Source organism: Eubalaena glacialis, chromosome 12 (genome assembly GCF_028564815.1).
Source record: "Eubalaena glacialis isolate mEubGla1 chromosome 12, mEubGla1.1.hap2.+ XY, whole genome shotgun sequence".
NCBI classification, from domain to species: Eukaryota; Metazoa; Chordata; class Mammalia; order Artiodactyla; family Balaenidae; genus Eubalaena; species Eubalaena glacialis.
This window is the reverse complement of record NC_083727.1, coordinates 34,954,553-34,980,101: the sequence shown is the minus strand read 5'-3', so window position 1 is coordinate 34,980,101 and position 25,549 is coordinate 34,954,553. Positions and strand designations below refer to the sequence as shown.

The 25,549-nt window shown below is 34.0% G+C and overlaps 1 protein-coding gene across 2 annotated transcripts in view; it reads right to left on the bottom strand.

Moving 5' to 3' along the window:
• PTPRK (protein tyrosine phosphatase receptor type K) overlaps positions 1 to 25,549 on the bottom strand; it is a 569,495-nt gene that overhangs the window by 28,255 nt on the left and 515,691 nt on the right. The window contains exons 14-16 of one of the 2 annotated variants that reach the window (XM_061207553.1): positions 15,437 to 15,575; positions 7,125 to 7,285; positions 459 to 643 (exon numbers count right to left, since the gene is read on the bottom strand). In XM_061207553.1, coding sequence (XP_061063536.1) covers positions 459 to 643; positions 7,125 to 7,285; positions 15,437 to 15,575 — 485 coding nt within the window. The remainder of the gene's footprint in view (positions 1 to 458; positions 644 to 7,124; positions 7,286 to 15,436; positions 15,576 to 25,549) is intronic. The other variant, XM_061207554.1, reaches the window with a different exon arrangement.

Genomic DNA, 25,549 nt, shown 5'->3' with positions numbered 1-25,549 from the left:
TCAGAGTGACAAGTAGTACATTTAGGGCACAAAGCTAGATCTTATTTCTCAACAGAGGGTCAACAAGCAAAGAGGCAGAAAAGCATCCACTGCTTAGGTCTTTCAAATAGCAGAACCTGCAATGATACAATAGGACTCAAGGTATCTTGCTATGGATTTTTGAGTGGGGAAAATATAAAGTCTAACAAAGTGGTTTTTAAATAACAGTCAAATAAATTATGGGATCCAATATTTTTTTACTTCTTAAAATGAATTTTGACCCAGATATATCCCCAGGAAGTACCCTTTTCTTTCAATCCATCTACCCCCCTCTCCTCATATGTACACTTGATTGTACATTTACAGAGAAAGGATTAGACAGTCTACAGAGTATTCCACTGCTTGCTACGTTAAAGCTGTTAAATGGCGCTGGGTATCATGGTTAGAAATGAAATTCAACACAGTATTGAAACTTTCACCTCATATTCCTCTTTGAACCCATAGCTGTCTGATGTCTTCATGAGATTAATGTGCTGCAGTAAGTCGGCTACCCTGATGGCTGGGTGCAGCTGTCCCGTCTGGTAAGGGGATTCTGTCCCCTCACACAGGTAGCGAGGTACATCTAGAAGACGACTGGATTCTGCTGTAGCACTGTGGTTCTCATCTGCCATTTTTCAGATTCCAGAAGATTAAAAAAAAGACAAAGTTACCTTGTTTAATATATATCTATGCAAATAAGATTTTAAGATCTTATGATCTTTCTGATAATAGGAGGAAGGGAAAGAAATATAGTATAGACCTAGGGCAGCATCCCTATAAAGACAAAGCCTTTTACTTCAGCTCAAGGTGGGAGGTCAGGGTATATTATGTGTATATCAGTAAGACAATACATGCTGTGAGATGTAGAGAGAGACACCTGATCCACTTTTAAAACTGTAAGTGGGAGATTTTGCTGAGTTCTGACTTTTTCTTGTACCTGCAGTCAGAGCAGTATAGAGTGGGACCAGAAGATCAAGTTGCCAATTGGAGAGTGTTTTCATTGTTGATTAAATTGAACAAATTCTTTCCCACCCATATCCCAACCTCCCTCTAGGCAACCCATCCCCACAGGGCTGCTCTTCTTGCCCTGTGGCCGTACTATGCCCTTCCACCTCTGGCTTTTTACCACGGTACACTCCCAGACTGGGAAACATGAACATTCTACAGAATCAGCCCCTGGGCCCACTACGTCTGCTAGCCAGGTTACATGTGCATTTATACTTGATCTCCATTCCCTTGGTTTATTATTATTGTTGTGCTTTTATTGCTGATACATTTTGACTTTTCTGGCTACTGTATAAAAGAAACGGGGGTATGTCTCTGGGGCAAAATATTTAGGTACTTCTTCTGGAATTCTTCCTCGGCCCATCGAGGCTGAGCTACAAAGCACCTGCTTTGTGTTCCCATGGCCTCCTGTTCTCCTACATTCATTTCACTTACAATGTATTTTAATCATTTACTTACTGATCTATTTTCCTCACTAAACTCTCAATACTTAGCATGTAGAGACAAGAGTCATATTTTTCTCCTTACTCTTAGTGCCTGGTGCAAAGCAGTCACTCAATACATATTTCAATGACTCAGTTAGTTAAAAATCCATTAAATCCCTCACCACCCACATTTAAGTATAGGCCCCACCTCAACTGTGTTGTTAGCTTAAAATGAAAAGAAACTCTTAAGTCTCTGTCATAGAAGGAAGAAAAGAACAAGAACATTTTACCTCTGAAAAATAAATATTATTTTAATGACCACAGTACTAATCATTACAATGAGAAGAAGCATGCTTATAGTTAGCACATTTAAACTTACCATGTTAAAAAAAAAAACAAATGTTTTAAGGGGTGTTACTTTAGAAAACATTACACTGCCATACTCATTAACAGAGGAGAAAATACACTCTTAGGGGAACTTTTGTTTTAATGATAATGCATACTGTAGAGAACGATATTTAGTTAACAGTTAAACATATTTCAAGTGCTGGTACATTTGCCTATTCTATCACCAACTCTACAAATAGGATATGGCAAAAAATGAATTGTTGTCCCCATGATAAACATGTTTTCTTCCTGGAGAAGGAAAAAAAAAAAAAAAGAACCCCACAATCAGATTTGTATGCTTCTATAATTTAGCTTGATTGCATTTACTTTACTTTCTCTTATTAGGATGAATGCATTTTTTCTTTTTGAATTTACTTCTAAAACTCTACATTGAACTAAAAAAACAACAAAAAAAAAACTCTGCTGGATTCTTTTGTGACCTAAAAACACCCAAATGAATTAATGCACTTTACTCTGGTTTCCCACCCCTCTACACACAAACATTTGCTAGCAAACATGATTTATGAGAGTTTCCTGTTTTTTCTATGAGACAACACTCAATTGATCTATCTTTGCTAAAATATTGTAATCAATACACTGACATAAAGAATATATACATCTCCCCAGTAAAATTAAATTCAGAAGCCACCGATTTGGGCACTATCACAGAATATAAAGCTTAGGATGAGAAGTAAAGAGAACAATGTCAGGGAGGCAAAACGCAATGACCCAAGCTGGAATAAGGTAGTCAGTGCTCTGTGAAGCAGCCCCAGAGCACACGTTGCACCTGCTGGAGCAGTGGAATATTTACATTTGTAAAAGGCTCAGTGAGAAACACAGAATTCACCCATATTCCAAATCTTACATGATTATGTCTCAATATGAAGTAGACAGTGCCTTTTGTTTTGCATTAAGCTTTAATACAGTAGTACAATGAGCAGTATTTTTTAAAATAATCACACATGAATTATTAATCTCTATACATTTCTACCTCATTAAATTACCTAATAATGTGACTAGAAGTAAGAGTACATGTACTAATCATTATCCTTATCACACATTTAAGAATAACTTCAAATATTTCCTTGATGGAAAGGTTTCCTAGAGTTCTTTGTAATACACTTACCAGTTATAGGGACTTTAACCCAATGAAGCAGTAGAACACAAAAAACAAAAATATGAATCAATACAAAAATTTCTAACTTCTTTTTAAATCAGTAAGCAGATATTAATATCAAGCAATATTTGAAGTGACTTCAAAAATTGCTTTATAAATACAAAATCAACTGGATGCAAAACAACTGTAAACACGGCGATTCCAAGAATGATGAAAAAATGCAACAAATCATTTCTAAATCTGGTATGATTAACGAGCTTTTTAGCTTTTAAGAAGAAATATAAAAAAAAAATCAGCTTGACTTTCAAAGTGAAATAAAATGCACAATGACCGTTTAAATGAACAGATTTTATAATTCTATTGTGTTAACTCTAGCCTTCCTTAAACAAAAATATCCTCTTTCATGGGGAAAATTATTACAATAATCTTTTAAACTTTATACATTATCTCCTTTTCTCTTTACTAAGCTCTGAGGAAAAGGTATGGTAAGAAATATTATATTACTTTACAGATGGAGAAGCAAAGACAAAGGTATTTTCATGAGTTCATACTGTGAGTCCACAAGAGGACTGAGACTTAGACCCAATTCTACATGCCCTTGAATATTACTGTAATGAAATTTTAACAGTGAGGTAACTATCTTTTTCTTTGAGTTTTTAATAACTTAATTGAATTTAACTCATTAGTTTGATGCTGACAGCATTCTACAGCACTCAACAGAAGATGACATTTTCAGAGGCATTTGATGCCTCCCAAAGATCATGATTCCTGGCTCCTTCCTACATGATCAGACCATCCCTTGGGGCAAATTCCCCAGCTCACTTCCCTGCCATTACTGGTGTGGACATCAAAGGGAGAGTGCAATCAGAGACAGATTCTTTTAGAATATATCTTTATATTATAAAATTATAATTTTTAATAATTATTTTAGTGAAAAAGAGGTATATTTTGCTTAACTGAGTTAGTTGTATTGTTCCAACATATTTTTAAAATATAATTAAACATTGAATACTTGGATAATAAAAACATGCATAAGCTAATGTTTTATGTTCAAAGAAATTTAAATATAAAACATAAGAACTGGGAACTTTTAAGATACATTTATCTGGCAATTTCTACATTTCTCTGGTTAAATCTTAAATATTAGAAGCACGGGGATCAAACTGATAAGACAACTTGCAAACATGCGAGCAAGCTGGTCATGAATCATTGGTGTATAATCAGTCAAGGAATAGAGTACAAATTGAAATGAAACTCATTCTGTTCTTAAATGTACAGTTGGATTAAACATTATTTTAATTTTAGAGCTGAAAGGTCTTATTCATCACTAGCAATATCAGTTGTCTTAGATGTTATATAGTGGTAAATCTTGGCTTATTCTAAATTTGTTGAAAGATAACACTTATGTAAGATGCACATAGAATGCAAAACTCCATATCAATACTGTAGCAACTTTACCTGCATTTATAAATTCTTAACAAAGACAAAACTAAAGCACATGCACACATTCCTAATGTTTACTTGGAAGTGTGTTCTTTAGTTGCTATAAAATTAGGAGGATTTAGAAATTCCCTTTAAATCAGGTAGATTTTTATATATAAACTAATTATTCAGGTAGCAGTGGCCCCTGAAATGTGTGCATTTGGGTTCATTCTACTTACTTGCATATATAAACATTAGTCATATATTGGGGGCCCTTGTACTTTCACTCCAAATCTAACAGAACCAAGAATGAAAGAATATGTTGTTTTAAAAAAGCATACCTTACTAATTTGAAATGCACTAGATCTAATTGTGTTGACCACAGTTGCTCTCTTTGATAAAACCAGGACTATATTTTCGAAATCAAACTGCTTCCTGTGCTGTAAATAATTACTGCGTAGACAAAGCTATAACCCATGCAAGGAGGGGTGATCCATGCAAAAAAAGATGACAAAGAATTAGGGCCTCACCTAACACAGCAGTCGGCACAAGTGGATCATTGGGCACTGTAGGAAAACAAAGCTCATGAAGAAACATATTGCCCTAAAGTTGTATTTTACGCTCTTTTTTTCCTTTAAAATAGATTTATCATTTCTTAAGAAATATAACTATTAAACTTTCTTTGATTACTATAACCTGCAAAGGTAAAATTCTCTTTTTCAAAGCTTGGGTTATCTCAAAATACCAGGAAAGGTGCATCTACAATTATATTTCAGTAGTCAGTTCAATTTTAAAAGCCAAGAAGTGGGGCTTCCCTGGTGGCGCAGTGGTTGAGAGTCTGACTGCCAATGTAGGGGACACGGGTTCGAGCCCTGGTCTGGGAAGATCCCACATGCCGCGGAGCAACTAGACCCATGAGCCACAACTACTGAGCCTGCGCATCTGGAGCCTGTGCTCCGCAACGGGAGAGGCCGCGACAGTGAGAGGCCCGCGCACCGCGATGAGGAGTAGCCCCCACTTGCCACAACTAGAGAAAGCCCTCGCACAGAAACGAAGACCCAACACAGCCATAAATAAATAAATAAATAAATAAAATAAACCCAAAGTTTAAAAAAAAAAGTAAGCTGAAATATTAAAAAAAAAAAAAAAAAGCCAAGAAGATTCAGCATGACATTATAAAGATTATAAAATTAGGGGGGGAAAACATGTATTTTAGATTTATCAAGTGTGAGGTACTTAGAGAAGTAATTATCTTATATTCATTCCAAATAAATTTTTTTAGTTAACTTTGGGAAATAGATTTAATCCTTTCTCCAAGTTCATAAGTGTATATTTATAGTTATACTGCTAAATTCAAGCCTCCTAATAAGGTACACAGTCAGTAGATAGAAAAGCTTTGGAAACAAAAATCCTTTCAAATCCTTAACTGATTAATTTTTAAATCAAATGGTTAGAGAGATGATACCTCTATATTTTTAACAAAACTTACTTTCAACAATAATAAGATTTTACATTTTTCTCTATCATTTATCTTATAGTGAAATGAAAATAAAATAGATCAGAAAAGCTTTATCATTATTAAAACTAAATCCAAAATGACTCATTACAGCATTTCTAACTAATAATTTGGTGTAGATATATATCAGGGAAAATGATGGCCAATAATTACTAAAAGTTTTCACCAAGCTGAATATTTCAGAAAAAAATCCCTTTCTGAAAAGCCATAAATGCATACAACCTACAAATACTTTATTTTCTCAATCTTACCATTCCATATGTTTATAATCTGTATCGAAAATAATACTTCTATTGTTTACCTCTTTCCTTATACATGTGTTTTCCAAACTGAGGTAAACATATCTCTGGGATCTGTGACAAAACGCCTCTGTGTACACAAGGCCAAGGATAAACAAAATTTGCCTTCTTCAAGTACCAATTTTACTTGGGGATTTGAAGAGACAGTCAGGTAATTTAACTTAAAGTAACAAAATAAAGACAGTGCTATAGAACAAGATATAAAAATAATAGAAAATTTGAAGATAAACAGTAATATTGATTATGAAGCAGTAAACTACTTCAGAGGAAATATTTTAAAAGACAGTATTTTAAAAGATCTGCCTTCATAGATCAACATGAGGAATTCTTAACATGGGTGGGTGAATGGATGGATTTCACCGTTCCCTGCCAACCCCTCAATTCAAGTAAACTTTTGGACTTCACACCAGATACTTAAGAGTATGTAGATTCCTCTTTTCCCTGGTTAACTTTTTATTACTGAAATTCTCCAGCAGTCTATAGAATAATTAAATAGAATAACTTTCTCATGCCAATAACTCCCAGAAAGAACTACGATATTTCTTATCTCAAAAGGAACTTTATCTTACACAAAGGAAGACTCAAATGGCAAAACAATTATAAATAAACTCTGACATGAACTAATTTTATGTAGGCAATCAAGTATATTTTAACCTAAAGCAGTAACATAAGATTTGGTGAGTGGTATATGGATATGTCTTATAACATAGTAATAAAATTCATACAGTTTGAAGTTCAACTAAATCCAATATCAAGACTGAAAATAAGCCTTCTGATAAACTCCATAATATTCTATATCACTTTTTCTCTTTCCAGCTACTTTTCCCATCTCTCTTTCTTATTTCCCCTCACTATTCAAAAGGTAATGTGTTGAATTCAGAGAGACATTAAAGAACTATAAAAATCTTTGATTAAAATTTTGATGAAGAACTTACATCTTGGACTAAAATTATGTTGGTCCATGAAGGTGATGGAAAGAGGGTCTTCTGCATGCAGAGTGCTCTGATCAGCATAACTTCGATCCATAGCATTCACCATGTGCGTCATCTCCTGCCGGGTGTTCCCCAGAGCATCTTTGCGTTTTTTAGCAAGCTTGCTGCCAAGACAAACACCAAAGGGAAACCTTAGCGTGAGGCTTGAAGGAGAGTTGACACCAGCAGTAAATAGTTCAGGGAAGCCCGAGGATAAGAATACAGATTTGGTTTAGAAACTCTAAAAACATGTCATAATTTCAGGAATTAAGTTTGACATCCAAACGACATTTGTTGATTGCTATAAAATTGTTTTGTCATATGGATATTTCAACATTCAAGCTGTCAACCCAAATGTCTCATCACTTCTTGTATTTTATCATTAAAATAAATTATCATAAAGCATGACTATACTTTATTAAAACAGTAAGTAAATACTTCCTTAGTAGAGTTGCTCAAGGAAAACTTAAGCTAATGCTAAATTTCGGTTTTCCTCCTGGGTGATTAACACGCTTGAGCAACTTTTAGAAGTTCGTCTGGGGGAATAACATGACCACGTTTTCAAGTTTATTTTACTATAGTCATCCAACTAAAATAGACAAAGAAATCCCATTCTTCACTCTTTGTTCTACTGTTCAGTAAAAATGCAACATGTAGAATTAACATATGTAGCAATATATTTATAACATTAATCCAAACCTAACCTAGAAACTTGTAGAATCAACCGCAGCTAGATATAATGCAAATACTCAGGAATATATGGGAAAATTATATACTTTATAAGAAAAGTACTTTGAGAAAAGTTTGGAAAATGCTATGCAGAGATATTATACAAATGATCATAATACTGAATGACAAACATGGTCAAATCCTAAAAATGTGTTTCAGAACCCCATGGCAGAGTACCAAGTACAGAACGGCCTTACGAATGCAGCAAGGCAAATGACACAGGGGATTTGGAAATTAGCAGAGTTAGACTTTTGAGCTACTCAAACACTGATATCGTTATCTTACATACCAAGGATGTGAAATACATTCTGGTTCTTTGTGAATGTTACACATGAAACATGCAATTAAAAACCTATTATAGGTGTATAAAACATTTATCTCACATTAATAAGGCACTCTAAAAAGAAATAAAGAAACTCTAAATGCCTGTAGTAGCCAGATGATGTTTCTAAGTTTATGGCAGCAGTTTACGTTGCTTTGGAAGTATTTTTTAGTTGTTTTAAGAGTAACATTTCTCAGCTGGATTATTAGCTAGGATAAATTCTTCTGATTCTCATGAGTATCTGTACTAGAGTAAATATACTACAAATACCTAAAAAAAAAAAGACTTATTTAGTAGTTGTGTTTATGTCCAAAGGCTTTTCCTTTAGAAAATTAATCTGGTGATTTGAGAGCTACTCATGTGTAGGATATTTTTCTTTGAGAATTATAGTACTTGGCCTCAGGGGTACATACCCAACAGTACCCAATATATTGACATAGCAGATCTGATACCTAAGTAAGATAGTCATAAACTAGGCTTTAGGGATGGAAATGGCATTAATTTTTTTAGAAATAATAATAATGATAAGGACAGTATTATCAATAAGAAAACAATGACAAAACTGTAACAAGAACTACCACCACCACCATCATCACTACCACTACACCATCACAACCACTGTCACCACCACCATCACTACCACTACACCATCACAACTACTGTCACCACCACCATCACTACCACTACCCCATCACAACCACTGTCACCACCACCATCACTACCACTACACCATCACAACCACTGTCACCACCACCATCACTACCACTACACCATCACAACCACTGTCACCACCACCATCACTTAGTAGCAATATTTGCTCTATTCACTGAAAGATCTCTTATCTCTTTTTTCTAGGTTAGGGGGCAAAAACCCTGTAAAACGCTTACAGGTTTCACACAGGGAATATAAATAGTGCTGCTGCCAGTGATGAGACACCACATGGTAGGGTGGGGACTGCAGAGAACTGGAGAGCAGTTTAGGGGGCAACTTGCCTAAGTGAATATTGACATTTGGTCCCAGAGTTGAGTTTCTCATTTTAAAATTATTTTTAAAGAGAAGTCATGACTCTGAATATTTATGTTAAATTTCCTTATTCTTTCAAGTGGTTCTATTTTCTGAAAGAGTGTGTGGGGCAAATTACACATCAGCAGGTCATATGTTAGTCTATAGGCTTCACTTTCCAAACTTACCTCTAGGACATTTCCAAACTTAGCTATAGGATATTTGTTCTTTGACCTACAATGTTTTTTTACTCTAATACCTGGTTAACTTCCATTCTGTCTTGCCTCATCGGGGAGACTTCTCTGACTGAACCCAATACAACCTGTCTCAGGTTAGGTTTCCCTGGTAGGTATTTTTATAGCAACATGTTTTCTGCCTATAATAACACTCACCACATTATTATTGTGAGTATCCTTTTAATTGTTTTCCCCACTGTATGTTCCATGAAGGGAAGAACCGTCTGTATATCCCTAGCACTTACAGCAGTGTCTGGCATATAGCAAACACTCAATAAATACTTGTTGAATGGATGAATTAGGTCTGGTATGTGCTTGGCACTTGTCATTTGTTAACTCAATTAATTCTCAGATCAATGAACTGAAAAAGGCATGAGAATTCTAATTGTATAGATGAGCTCACTCAGGCTCAGACAAGTTAAATAACTTGCCCAAGGTTATTAATCTAATAAGCAGTAAAGAATGACCTGGTTCCAAGGCCTAAGTCCTTATACTATAGCCAGTTACTCACTTTTTTTTTTAATTGCCACATTACCAAGTGTACTGTAATATGAAGCATCCACTGCTCTAGGAGTTAAACATTAGTTGTTATAAATTTGAGAATAATATCAATGTAGCGCAAATGTTTTGCCATTTTAAAGTTTAAGAAATAACTTCCAATCTTTGTTTCTTGGATAAGAAGAAAGGATGAATTCATTCCTCAAAAAATTTGAGAGATTGAAGTGGATAAAAATAAGACAACTTGAAATTTGGATGAAAAATAATGTAAAAAATTTGAAGATGGATAGTTCAAGGCAAGTGGAAAAGATGGTTAAATTTTGAGGCTTTATTTAAAACATATAATTTAAACATATTTTATGATTGAGGAAAAATAAGAAGTAATGAACTTGTCAAATGCATGACAGGTAAAAGTTTTCATGGCACTGAAGGACTTTTCAGATTCACAAACCTTTGTTAGTTGACAAATTATGGGTGAATATATATAACCTTTGTTAATATCTGTCAACTGTACACTATCACCTTGGTTCTTATACCTTAATCCTCACAACAACCCTGTGAGGTAGGCTTTAATTCAGGTTATTACAAAAGAAATAAAAATCAGCATTAGAGTTAAGTGTTTTGATCAAGAACTGACAGTTTACTATGATGATGCCAATGAATTTTAGTTCAAAGATCACACCTGCTTTTCTTTTAAGTTTTACTCTATTTTATTTCTAGTTTTATTTAAAAAATGTCTAATTCATAGTAGCTTCACTACATCTATTTAAGCAGCTTTTAAAAACATAGGTCTGTGGCATTTTTTCTAATTATGATTGATAATGCCAGTAACCCTAAGTATTACAATGACAGTATCAAAACCCACTACATAGTCTAGAATATAGAAATGCTACCTATCAACTAAAAAGGCAATCCCGTTCTAACATTATAGATAAATGGATGGCTAATGGTAAGCTTATCGATGTTCTCATAATTAAACATTTATTGATTCCTGCACGTTTGATGCTTTGTCTCTCTCTGAACAACCAGCATATATAATGTACTCTTCAGGACAGTAAGCAAATCATTTTGCAACTCCTTGAGTTTGACAGATGTGCAAATGACTTTCATTATCAAAGCAGCCAACAGCATAAACTTCTGCAGGTGGATATATGGGTGGGCTATAAAGAGGAAAAGTGCTCCATCATTGTATGAAATGGTACATTTAATTACCTTTGGCTTCATCAAACATGGTTTAACAAGGATATTATGATTCATCACAATAAGCTAGGAGCACTGCTAGTTTACACCTGCTTATTTTAGCAGATTTTAAGAAGCCAAATGTTTATAATATTTAAAATGTTGGCAGAATTCCGTTATAGTCATTGAGACTCTTACAAAATTTTTAGTAAAGCTAGCTTAAATTTACCTAGTGAAATAAATATTGTGGGATATATGCCCCAAAAGTACTTAATCACCATCCTTTAGTCTCAAAATTTGGTGGATCAAATATTGATCAAGCACTGACCAAGAAAACTTTGTTGTATCATTCCTTTGGATTGGATGAATACCCTGGAATTTAAGGTAATAAACTGAAAATGATTAGCAAAATAGAGTGGACAGTATTAGCCTTCGTCATCCAAAGTAGCATTTCATACCTAAGCATAGGAAGAGCTAAAACTTTGGAGGACAAAAGGAGATATGTGACACCTAGGTGCGTTTTGTGTAGGTTGACAGGTTTTCTTTTTCTTTTTTTGGTCTTGGTTTTACAAAATCATTGTCCTATTTAAGTCATAATAAACAAACTCAAAATTTCTTCTCTAAAAAGAATTTTTTATTTCTTTGTCACTGCAACATTATGCTTTTAGCAGACCAAAAGGTGTTCTGAAGTTATAACCCATCCTGGATTCCTGGAAATGTGGAGAGAGATGTTATCACAGTAAGACCTGACCTGATTCACATTCTGTGAAGGCATTTTGAATGTTCGTCTATGAATACATCACTTGGCTCATTTTGTCAAACATAAGTGTTATGTAAAGATAGGTATTAGTGAATTACAAACCCTATCTCTACTTTACCAGATAGTCAGACATCATATTGATAAGGTACAGGTTTGACTTAAGTAAATAAATGATGCTTTAGGCTGTAGACTATGGCTACTTATGGAAAATTGTAAATAAAAATTAAAAGTAGCTGAACATACAGAAATACAATATCCCTTTTTAAAAAGATTAACAAAATAGGTTAATAGGTAAACTTTATAGTTTTAGAGTCCAGGAAAACATATTTTTTGAAATGTCACCAAAATTGCAAACATTCTGTTTTTTGGTTTGGGTTTTATTTATTTATTTTTTTGAAAAGGGATACTGCATCTTTAACACATGTAAAGTCATATATCACCCATTTTCTACTTACAGGTAGTAGGAGTAAGAATAGTAGCTCCTCCTGGCAAGCAAATCACAGACAGTGGAAAAAGAGAAGCAATGGTGAATGAAAAGCGTGACTCTGTCACATTCAATAAAGCAGAAAAATGTGCGTTAAAAAATAAAATAAAATAAAATAAAATTCATGTTTTTTTGGTTTGTATTTCAATTTGCTCATGCATTGGTTAGATATCTTTTGCCATGCAATTAAACAGATACGCAATAGAAAATAAAATATAAAATACATAATTTGGAAAAAATAACATGCTGACTTTTTTATAGCCAAAAAAATTGAAAAATTAAATGGATTGTGTATTTTCAACATGCAGTTAAGCGTAATATCATCCATTACCATCTAAATGTCATGACAGATGGAAGAGCTGTGTATAGAACTTCTACACTAAATTGACTATTTTTTTTAGATACAAAACAAAGATCTATTAGGTTAATATAGAATATATGCAGAATGACACCTAAATTTCTATAAATAAGTCATTATATCTTATTAATACACAGGTACATACATACATTATGTGAATATACATATGCACCATACACTATATATGCACAAAGATATTTCTACAGTAGATGTATGTGACCATGATATCACACACAAACATTTACTGTACTGAAGCATAATTTCAAATTTATGTCTGGAACTATTAATGTATTCATGCTGTGAATTTAAAATAATACATAACCAATGAAAAAATGGCATACATTTGGAAATAATTCAACAGTGATTAAATTAAAATGACATTGCGTTTTGAAAGATGCAATATCCCTTTTCTTAGCCTAAAAACTTACTTTATATATACCCTTAGCTGTAGAATTTTACTAAATTAAATTCCAAACCATTTCTTTATACAACAACCAAAAATACACAGATTTTTTTTTCAACATGAGAAATATACCTACGTATACTATTCCCAGTGAGGGATAAAGTCTTGAGAAACTTAACAATTTCCCACAAAAATAAAGATCCTAAGGGGCTAAAATAATTTGCTTTTCCATTATTTTTATTATAAATTTGTGTATTAGTATATAATGTAGGGAAACTACATTATATACTAAAATTGTTAACTTTGATACTAACCAATACTGTTATATATCTATGCTTTTGTGTATGTATAATAAACATATTTGTGATTGTCATACACAATATATGTGTGACACACTATATACAACTAAAAGTCATTACAAAGTTTCTTAGGTAAGTAAGGGATTCTTAGTTATATTATACACTAGAAGGTAATATATCTAAACATGTAACTTCATCTATCTATAAAATTGCAACTTTTCTAGTCCTAGAGGTAGTGATGAGGAAGAGAAACAAAAGCCCTAGCATACTTTCTAGTAGAAGACAATCAATTAAAGCATAATTATGAAAACTCAAACATTAAACATTTTAATAGAAAGGCTCATTTATCCAACCATTTAAAATATGAACCAGAAAAAGAATTTGATGCATTAGGCAATTTTAGAGAGTTGTCAGAGCATTTTACCCACACAAAAAAAATCACGCTTAGAGATTGTTTTGGTGTACTTTAGAAAATTTATGTTTCAGTTTTTTGGTTATTTTTAAAACAGACGGCCACAGATAAGAAAGGCTATAATAATAAGTAAGTGTTTTCAAATAATTAACCAATAAAATCAGTAAGTTTAACCCAATTCTGAGTGAAGACCTAACCAGAGGCCATTTTTATGTTTTCATGTCCAATCTGAAGTGGCTGAGATAATTTTAACTCTAAAGCAAAGTTTAATTAACTCTCTAACCTGTTTAGTTTAACTCTCCAAATATAAATTTAAACTAAATAGAAACATAAGATCTGAAAGTTATATTCAAAGATTTTATTGATCTTGATTGGCAAATTTGTGTTAGTAAAATACTTAAATCTTCCTGTCTCAAATATGATGTATTTTCCAACCACAGAGGTAGACAACAGCAAAAAGAGAAAGCACTATTGGGGAAAGCACGTATGTAGCTAATTTAACACAAAACACTACAATGCATACCTAATGTTTCTAATGCAGATGTGTCTTCTCCAACATATATATCTCCAGGGGATAATTGTAAAGAGGCAATACATTAAAATAAACTCTCATGGAATCATTAAACATGTAGTATGAGTCTTATCTATATTATTAATGATTTATTTTGAGTACAAAATAACAATCAAAATAGTACATTATATGATTTAATATAATGTAAGCAACATCTTTTATTATATTCAATATAATTAATGAATGACAAACACTTTTATACACCAAAGTATTTTAGGACTATACTCTGTAAAGATTTGTTTTGAAATCCTTCCAAATTTTAATATTATTTAAAACATACGATTGGAAAGATTGGAGAGTTGTATTAATTTCTAAAACAATGCCTTACAAATAATGACACTTTATGGAATAGGAAAAAGTTCAAGTTATAAAAACTGTATTCTTTGAAATGTTTTCTGGTAGAAGTATACCTTAATCTCCCAAATCGAATTCAATTTAAATTCCTGTAGGTCTTAATATCTTCATATAATTCCAGAAGATGGCGATATTGGTTGATATAGTATAAAAGACTAATGCTCAATTAAAAAAAATTGACTCTTCATATTCAAGTGCTGAAATATTTAGTCAGTGAATATAAATATACAATTTTGTAAAATAATGCCCATATTCTTCTTATCTTATTTGTAGCCAACATTTAGGAAAACAGAGTAAGAGTACAAAATAATTCATAGACCATAACCCAAATATCATAATAAACTCTTATTTTGCCACTCGCAATACATAATGCTTCAAAACATAAGATACGTTCATAACTCAAGCGTTCGAGGAATTTAAATTCACACATTAATTTCAAGGTTAAATTGACAAAAAGTATATTTTATATCCAAAATTAAACTGCAAATAACCAATAAGAATTTATTTACAAAGCATAAGAAATAGACCCAGATGCTGGCAACATTGTTACAATTCAATTCTTGTTGTTTGTTCTAATTTAAAAACACTCAGGGAAACAAAAAAAGTGCTTCAAAACTAGTGGCAGTGACATCTGGTAAGTGAGTGGGACAGAACAAAATCAGGTCTTACCTCTTTTTTACAATTAATACGACAACTAGGAGCAGAAGGGTGAACACCAAAATCCCAGCACTAATTCCTGCTATCTTCACCACTCTGTCTGTCTGCTTGGCGGGGTCTGGAATCACTTCCGGTTCTTCTGTTGCTGCTGCTAAATGAATCAGAAAAACAAGTTACTGAAAGCAGCTAATTATCACAGAAAGGAAAATTATTCCCAGCTAAAGATTACTACAAAAAGACAACTTATTTTATTTGAATAAAGATAACTCGAAAATATAAATACAGTAGCATGCTAAACTCCAGCATGAGAGACTTATGGTAAAGGGAAACTTTTGAAGAGAGATTTTGTTAACATAAAAAAATAATAACTTAGAAATAACTATCAAAGGGAATGGTGAACTGTTTTTCTCCAAGTATCCTTAAAAGTAAGAACACAGGGCTTCCCTGGTGGCGCAGTGGTTGAGAATCTGCCTGCTAATGCAGGAGACACGGGTTCGAGCCCTGGTCTGGGAAGATCCCACATGCCGCGGAGCAACGAGGCCCGTGAGCCACAACTACTGAGCCTGCGCGTCTGGAGTCTGTGCTCAGCAACAAGAGAGGCCGCGATAGTGAGAGGCCCGCGCACCGCGATGAAGAGTGGCCCCCGCCTGCCGCAACTAGAGAAAGCCCTCGCACAGAAACGAAGACCCAACACAGCCAAAAATAAATAAATTAATTAATTAATTAATAAAAAAAAAAAAAGTAAGAACACAGGAGTTTTAGCAAATAGTACAGTGGTAAGAGACAGGGCCAAATTTAGAGATTCATTCTTTTATCACTTTATTCAAGAATCACTTCTCCACTAAAATGCAAGGTGTTGTGCTTGGGCCTTTAAAGCAGTGTCAACGGCATTTGTCTGGGACACAAAGGGTTAGGTTAAATAAATGCCTAGTCTAAGTGCTGGAGGTGTGAGTTTATGATGTGGTAAAAAAGATTTGAAATAAACAGTTGGTTTGGAGGAAGACAAGAATAAGCAAAGGAAAACAGATTCATTAAGGAATATTTCACATTCTCTTAACAAATAAAAGCCAGGTAATAAACTTGGGAAACAGAACTTTGAGAAGATGAAAATTTTTTTTTTTAATTCTTTGTAATCGCCTCACTTTCTTTCTTTCTCAAAGCTACCACCATCCTCCACATACATACACAATTAATATTATAAATCCTACTCAATTTACAAGCTCCAGTAACCCTTGGAAGACATCTTCCTTTTACCTCATTTGCCGTGAAAACTGGCAAGGAAAGCATTATTATCTACATTTTACAGATTAAAAAACCTGAGGCTTAGAGATATAGGACAGATTAGAAATTGCTCAAGAACAGAGATAAAAATCTAACATATCTTCTGTCTTCTAAAGCAGCATTTCTCAATGTTTCCAGATCCATGGCCCCTCTTGCTAAGAATCTGTGTGACAGAGGACAGGGGATTCTTAGAATTAGGCACATTTGGGAAACTGTCTTAAAGCAGCCATCAGTGTCAAGAGATGATGGCTGAATGAACAAACAAAAGGATCCCTAAATCTAACCTCAGACCTTCCTAATGGATAATTTGATAATTCCCTTTTTAAATTACCCATTTTTCTACATACCAGTCCTTTCTTCTTTAGCTTCTCTCTCTTGGCTTCTTTACCCCCAACCTCTGCTTTCACCCCCAGTTCTGCACATTTAAATATCCACTTCAGTTTTCCAACCAGCCACAGTTTCCTCCCAAAGGGGATGGACACAAGGTCGTTAACTTTTAATTTTTCCAAGTAGGAAATTAAAAAGAACTAATATATCTAATATCAGTGTCATTTCATAAAATGGCGATTTAAAGGTAAACCAGTAGGAAACATAGTTTGAAGAAAAGTGCTAGAGAGAACACAGTTAACTTTGGAAAATAATTCACTATAACTGTCTTAATTTATCTATTTCAATTGGATAGGATAAAATCCCCATGGACCAGTATTTGGTAACTATAATTCTCAAGAAAGAAAAGCAAGCCTTCAGTTTGTTTATTCTGGTAAGCAAGGGAGTTTTCCTTTCTGACTTGACACTTTCCATTATATCCAGGCTTCAGGGAATTTCCAATCTCAAATAGAGGTAGTTCAATGCTTACCACATTTCAAACTACATATTATGTTTCAGTTCATCAAAACATGCATTAAATATAATGGAGATCTCTTCTTTCCCAAGAGCAACTTTAGAAATACATACGTATATCAGTGTGTGTGTATGTATAAATGTATGTGTGTATTTATGTACACATATATATTCAATAAAAACGGGGAGTATATTTCAAAGTTGGATATAAAGCTGAAAAGAATATATTTATTGTTTGTAATTCTCAAATTGGATTGGTTTGACACAGTTACTGCTTGAAATAGGGAGACAATGATGCAGAAATCTATAGAAAAAACTTTAGGGCATGCAGCAAATCATCATTATTCACTATTTAAAGCTTACGCTCATAAGTTTCTGTGCTACATGTGGCTTTCAAAGGGCAATGATAATGATCCCTTTGTGATTTTCTGACTTAACTCACAGAATTAAACTTTCTGAAAGTCTTTGTAAGATTATTTCTTGTTCAGTGAGGTAAATATATTTTTAATATAACATTTTAATTCAATTAAACACATGCTATTATAGGATAACTTTACAAAGATATTATGCTGTAAGTAGCATATGTTATATTTCATAAGAATCTTCAGAACTGCTAAGCTCCACCAGAAGCAGACAACCCTCACAATATACACAGGTGCAAAATGGACTATCAACACGAAGTACGAACATCCAGCCTTAATAATAACTGTGATTAATTATTATATAACAAAAGTGACATGTAGGTGATGGCTAAACAATTTCAAATACAGAAGATGAAGAATTTTTTAAAAGTCTCATTAAATAATATAGATTTGCTAATAAATTAATCTAAACATATTTCCAGAAAAGAAAAGCCAGATCTAAAAGTAAATTTCTGACCAAGGATACTGATAACCTTGCAGGTGTATTCAGGGTGCAAAGTAGTGAAACATTTATAATCTATTATGTAAAACAGTGTTACTACTATAAAGTCACAGAATATATGTACTTGTAAAACAAGGGACTTCAATTAATATTTACCAAGTGGTTAAGAAAGAAAAAAACACCAAGTTCATTCATTTGAGTTGGGTAAGATTGCTTGTTTGTCATGATTACAACTCTGGTGCAAAAGAGTTGTTCGTCAATGCTTCAAATCATTATAAATCTTGAGCACTGAAGGCTAATCAAATTCTCCAGGAACATATGATTTGGTGGTTGTTTTCCCTTGATTGTGAATCCTCCTCAAAGTCTTTAGCTATGAGTTATTATTATTACTAACAGCATTTTTATTAAATGTCTGTATAAATTTATTACATTAGATACCTTAATCACATGTATTTCTCCCAGTTCTTGCCCTGTTAAACCAAGGAACATAAATATCCTATTTAAAATCATTCAACCTTAGAAGATTCATTAATGCAAACACAAGCAGTAGCCCCTAAGTGAGCATTTTCTATTTTCTTCAAAGAGAGCAAAAAGCTATTATAGTGACTGCACCCCTGAGCCCCGTTTATAATTTATACACATACACAAAGGCAATGTGGAGCACCTTTTTCAGAAATGCTTTCCTTTGCCATAAATCTTTACCTTTTTTATCTGCCAAAGAAGATTCAAAGAATTCCCAGTGTTCTGAAGCCTAGAGCAGCATAATTTTTTGGACAGTGGGAAAAAAACTAAGGCAGTATTTCATTTTTATGGAGCAAATTTATGAGAAGCATTTTTTGGGCAAAAATAGTTAAAGCAACTTTATAAATTGTGTCCTTGCTCCCACTACTTAAAAAGAATTTACCTAAAAAATTTAGGTAAAAGGTTCAGGTAAAAAAATATACAAATACCTAAAAACACATAAATTTAATTAAAAATTAAAATTACACAATAGCTGCAATCATACAAATGCAATCCATCTTCATGATGGATATTAGAGATAGAAGCCTCTAAGTACAATATATTAGGTGATCTCACAGCGGCTTTAGAGACACCATCGTCCTGCAAATTCTGCATATTCTCCAGGTATTTCACTAATGCTTTCTTTTCTCTTCAGTTATAATTCTGAAAAATTGTTCACACTCACTTTCCAATCATTACTTAAAATCCTATAATCAGGCTTATGTCTACCAATGCCACCAACCCACCATCACCACCATCTCTAATGACTTACTGGTTACTGAGTTCAATGTACAACTTTTCTTATTTCATGCAACCTCTTGATAGCATCTGACATTGCTATCCACTCTTTCTGTGAAACAGTCCTTTCCTAGGGCTTCCATTACTTGGCCATCTCCCAGTTTTCCTATGACTAGCTTTTCCTTTCCAGATCTCCTTTGTGAGTCCCTCCCTTGTTTCCCTTAAAACTGGGTGCTGCTTTGAGTTCCTCAGCGACAACTTGAACCTCTTGATACAGTTTTCCATACTTTCTGGCTTGGTAATTTCATCCACTTCTGTCACTTCAGTTGCCATCCATGCTGGTCACTCTCAAATCAATACACAGTAGTCCCCCCTTAACCAGTTTCACCTTCCAAAGTTCCAGTTACCTGTGGTAAACTGTGGTCCAAAAATATTAAATGGAAAATTCCAGAAATAAACACTTCATAAGTTTTAACTTGCATACTGTTCTGAGTAGCATGATGAAATCTCGCACCATCCCAATCCTTCCCACCCAGGATCACCAACCATCACATCATCTGCTCCTGACATCCAACTATCGACTTCGTCATGGCTCCATGATTCAGGATCACCTGAAGCAGATGATCCTACTTCTGATACATCGTTAGAAGGTCAATAGTAGCCTAACACTAGGACACAATCCTTATGTCATTTACCTCACTTCATCTCATCAGGTAGGCATTTTATCATCTCACATCACTGCAAGAAGAAGGGTACATACAATAAGATATTTTGAGAGAGAGAGAGATACCATATTCACATATCTCTAACTAAGGCCTCCAACATGAACTCCTGACCCATACAGTCATCTGATTCTTGTTATATGTCTGCACCTCAATGTAGGAAAGTCACCTTCAACACACTATATCCAAATCTGAACTCATAATCTTACCCTCACACCGGTTCTTCCCCTAGTGTGTCACTTTCAGAAAATGACACAACTTTCTACACAGTGTTCAAGCCAGAAACCTGAGCACCATTCTTGCATCCTCTTCTCCTTATCTCTAGGATTAACATATAATTTATCATCCAAACTGGAATGCTTTTGAAAGTAAAGGGGGATACTCTTAATAATTATGACACGATAAAAGGCAAAAACTAGAATTGTCCTGGGCAAACTGGCATGTATGATCACTTGACTTTTTTTCCCTCATACAATTAGTTGCAAAGTACTACAACTTCCTAAATATCTCCTGTCTCTACTTTTTCCATCCCCACTGCTACTACCTTAACTCCGGTCAACATCATCCTTCATCCAAATTATACAGCTGCCACCGGTCTTATCTCCCTGACTGCATTCTCTAAGCCTAACCCACATCAAAACCAACATTGCAGCACATAGTCTTTCTGAGACTGTACCATGTCACTCCACTAATTAGAACCCTCCAACGGCTTCCCACTGCTGTTAAAATAAAGTTCATTAAAGCAGGGATCATGTTTATTTTGCTTACCATTGTATTTCCAGTAGGACCTGGAAAGGAGCAACAGTACAAAGTATTGGTTGAATAAATGAAAGAATAAAACTAAACCTGCCTATGGTTGATTGTAGTGGCATAAAGAAAATCAGTTGTTTTTTTAAAAAAACACAAGGATATATTTGACCAGACATATATCTTGTTTTTTTGGGTGTTGGCATAAGACGAACTTGGTACATACATTTCTAAATTGTCTCTAGAAATTTCGACCCCTTCTGCTAGCCATTCCTTCACAAGGCTAACCTTTTCTACCATCTGCCACATCTACCACCAAACCCAAGTGCAGGGAAATTCCAGCATCATGCGAAGTACAGGAGATTTGATATCAGCAAGACTCTATTTTAATTCTTAGTTCCTTTTCTTATTTGCTGTGTGGCAATAGCAAGTTAGCATCTCTTAGAGTTAATATCTCATCAAAAAGTAAAAATAATAACAGTGCCTATGTTATATAGCTTTTAGAACTAGTAAGTGACATAATGATGGGAAATATTTTTTATAAACTGAAACACTTGTAGTGGAAAGCAGAAGTAGATGCTGCTGCCCTGGGTAGAGATGGCCTAGATGTTAGCCCTTTGGGTCCAACATATAAAAATTAAAAATTATGAATAGGGGAACTGACATTACTGAAAAAGTTTTTAAAATATCTTAGCAGTCTATTGTATAAATATATAATGATGAGTTTTGTAAAGTGCATGTTATTAATTAAATAGTCTGCCGCAGTGGATGTCTAAGCCTTAAGGGCATCTTGAAGCATGCATTATTTAACTCAGTGATTCTTTGAAGTCACTTGCTTCATCATGTCATATGACCTTATGAAAATTGTCTTAGATTATTGAATAAAACACAGGGTCTATCAGAGTTTTATATTAGTGAAAAGGGAAAACAGCTATATGTCACACATTTTCTTTAAATAATAACTAGAATATAATTTTTGTTCTTGTTTAATAAAGATATGGGTATTATCTGAAAATTTCTGATGTGGAAAATAACAGTGCAGAAGTCTATGGAGGCTTTAAACAACTATGAAATTAAAGTATAGATTAATATTACAAATATTTAAACTTAATTTCACACTGCTTAAGGCAACTTTTTGTAGTCTTCGATTCTCTAAATTTGTTTTTAAAACCATAGTTCAAAATGTTATATAAAATCCTGAAGAAATAATAGAAATACCTTTTGAAAAAGCAAAAGAAATAAGCATCACATTTCAGGAATGTACTTAAAAGTCAAAAACCATGTCAAATATTATTTTTTATTTCACAGTAATTTAATGAAGGGCAAATATTTAATTTTACATATGGATTTTCCATTAAGCTTCCCCTTTCAATTTATTTAATTGGGTAAAGTAGAGACTTAGTGTGCTCTCTTACTTCTTAAACACAGTGGAGTCTGTCTACTAAGTTATCTCTGAAATCTGTCCTTAATTCTCCATTCCATCTTCTCACTGCCTCAGATCAAGACCCAGTCATCCTGCTTTTTCACTAAGCCTTTCTGCTTCCCATGTAGGCCTCCTCAGATTTATCCTCTCTATTGCCACCAAAAGGAGTTTTTTAAGATGCAAATGTGATTAAATGACTCCTTTAACTGCTTTCCATTCAAGAGGAATGGCAAAAGTTCTTGGTATGGCATATAAGGCCTTTCAACATGAGGCTCTAATCAACCTTTTCAATCTCATCTACTGACAATTACTTTAGGGCAGGGGCCGCCAACCCACCCGGGCCGCCCAGCAGCAGGTGATCTGCGGGCGAGGGAGTGAAGCTTCAACTGCTGCTCCCCATTGCTTGCATTACCTCTTAAACCAACCCCTCACCCCACCCCGTCCGTGGAAAAATTGTATCCCACGAAACCAGTCCCTGGTGCCACAAAGGTTGGGGACCACTGCTTTAGGGTATCTTACAACCCGAATCAGTTAAAAGCATCAGCCATTCCCCAAATACTGAAATACTCCTCGATCTATTCCAGGGTTTGGCAAACTGTGCTCCCTTGGATTGCATCCAGCAGATTTTGACTGCAACTATTATATGATTGCAAATATTCCACCTTACAAGATAATGACAAATTGTTACTGATTTAACATACCCACAGCAGTGTATGTAAACTCTGTTTAAATTACATCTTAAAACTTTGTATTATCAGACTTTTGTAATTTTTGCCAACTTAGTGCTAGAAAATGATATCTAATATGCATTTGATTACTAAAATCATCTTTGAGATACTTATTTGAAATATTTATACGTACTTCTTTTCTGAAATGCTTGGTGTACAACTTTGACCCATTTTTTCCATTTGGGTTTCATCTTTTTCTTATCTGTTTATAGTAATACTTTATGTGTGGATACTAATCCTTTGTCAGTTATAAGTGTTGCAAATACCTTCTAGTGGGTGACATTTCTTTCACTTTAAATATAGTATCTTGATGAATAGCAGTTCTTAATTTTAGTGAAGTCAAATATATTAATTATTTATTTGAATTCATAAAAACAATCTCTTCTTTTTTCTCTGAAAGTTTTAAAACTGTGTATTTCATATTTAACCCTGACTCTATCTGGAATTGCTTTCTGAATATAATATACGGTAGGAAGGTATTTCAGGCCCTTCCCCCTCACATAAATATCCAGTTATCTGTGGACAAGTTTTCAATTGATCCAATGATCTACAAAACCACTTCTGTCCTATATCCAAATTATGTAAATGGAGGAATTCAGTTTCCAGATTTTCCATTATTTCCCAAGAGGCAATATTCTGTACTGACATAACATGGTTTTAAGTACTATAGCTCCATAGTGTGTTATAATATATGATGGGCATGTTTCCATGCCTAGTCCTCTTCCTCTGAAGTATCTTGACTGGTCTTTATGTTTTGCCACGGGTAACTTCTTCAGATTAAAGTCCAGCTGATAAATGATCCCTTCACTTCTGTTAAAGCTGCTGTCGAAGTAGTCCAGCCACAGCCAAAGACTTATTTTTCAATTCGAACAATTGTGCTTCTCTTCCTAAAAGTTCCATTTGGTTCTTTGCAAATGGTTCTTTGTTTAGTAACTCCTGATAGTATCTTGCTAATCTTTATGATTTGCACTTTTGTTCCTTTAAATATTTTGTACACAGCTCTTAGCGCTTTTGTATTCTGTACCTGACAATCCCAATCCCTGCAGTCCTTTGGGAATTAAGATCTGTTTTTTCTGCTATCCCTCACAGTGAATTACTTTCATGAATGCTTGGGGACCTTTGATTGTGAGTTAATTGCTTTATGTTAGTCTGTGAGAATCCTGCAGACCTAAATTGATCATGCTTTCATCTAAAAAAGAGAACTTGCTTCAGCTGCTGCCAGTACCCATGAGGTGACATAGGGCTCGGACCATCTCTGCACCCCTCAAAAGTACCAGCTCTATATTTTTGTTATAACAAAACAATTGATCTGGGTTTCAGTCCCAGCTCTGCCACTCACTAGCTGGGTAATCTTGAGAAAGTTATTTAACCACGGCATTCCTAAGTTTTCTTATCAGTAAAATAGAAATGATAAAGATACCTAGGTTCTAGGTCGATGGAAAGATGACATGTGCTAAAATACATAAAGTCCTTAGGACAATACCTGGTACATAAGGTCTCAGTAAGTGTAATAATTAAATAAAACATAATTAAATTCAGATGAAACTCTTTTACCAAATCTAGATTTTTGAACCATAGCTAATACATGTTCAAATAAACAGCATCAAATGGAGAGAAGTCTAACTTCTAAAAATACAGAGTTATTAACATTACTCTTTATCACATCCCATATTTGTTGAATACCTCAGAGGTACAAAAGACTGTATTAGGCTAAAAACCAGAAAGATGAACAAATGCTCTTCCTTTAGAGAGTATATAATCTAGAAGCAAAATGATAAGTACTTAAATAATTGTACTTATTAGCAGAATATGCCAAGTATTAAAAAGAGGAACAACCAGGGGTCCTGAATAGAGGCATAAAACTGTATCTGGTTTGTTGACATCCTAAAACATTTCTTAGAATTATTCAACATCAAAGTCCAACTCTGATTTTTAGATAAGGAAAAAACTCGGAAGAGGTGAATGGCTTTTTCATGGTCACAGTATTAGTTATTGACGCAATTAAAAATATAGTTCATGCTTCCTGACTCCTATCTAGCGCTTTCATTTGGGAGAAATGTGATTAGCCACCTATTTTAGGAATATTTTTTGCCACTGTGAACTCAAAGAGAGAGCGAGAGAGTGAGACAAAGAGATCAGAGAGGTATCAACTTCAATCACTACCTAAACATAAAGAAAGTAGTAAAGTTGGAGAGATAAAAATACAAATAAATTGGCAGTCAAACCAAATCCTTTCTAGAAAAAACAGTCATGAGTAGATAGATGGATGAATGGAATCTTA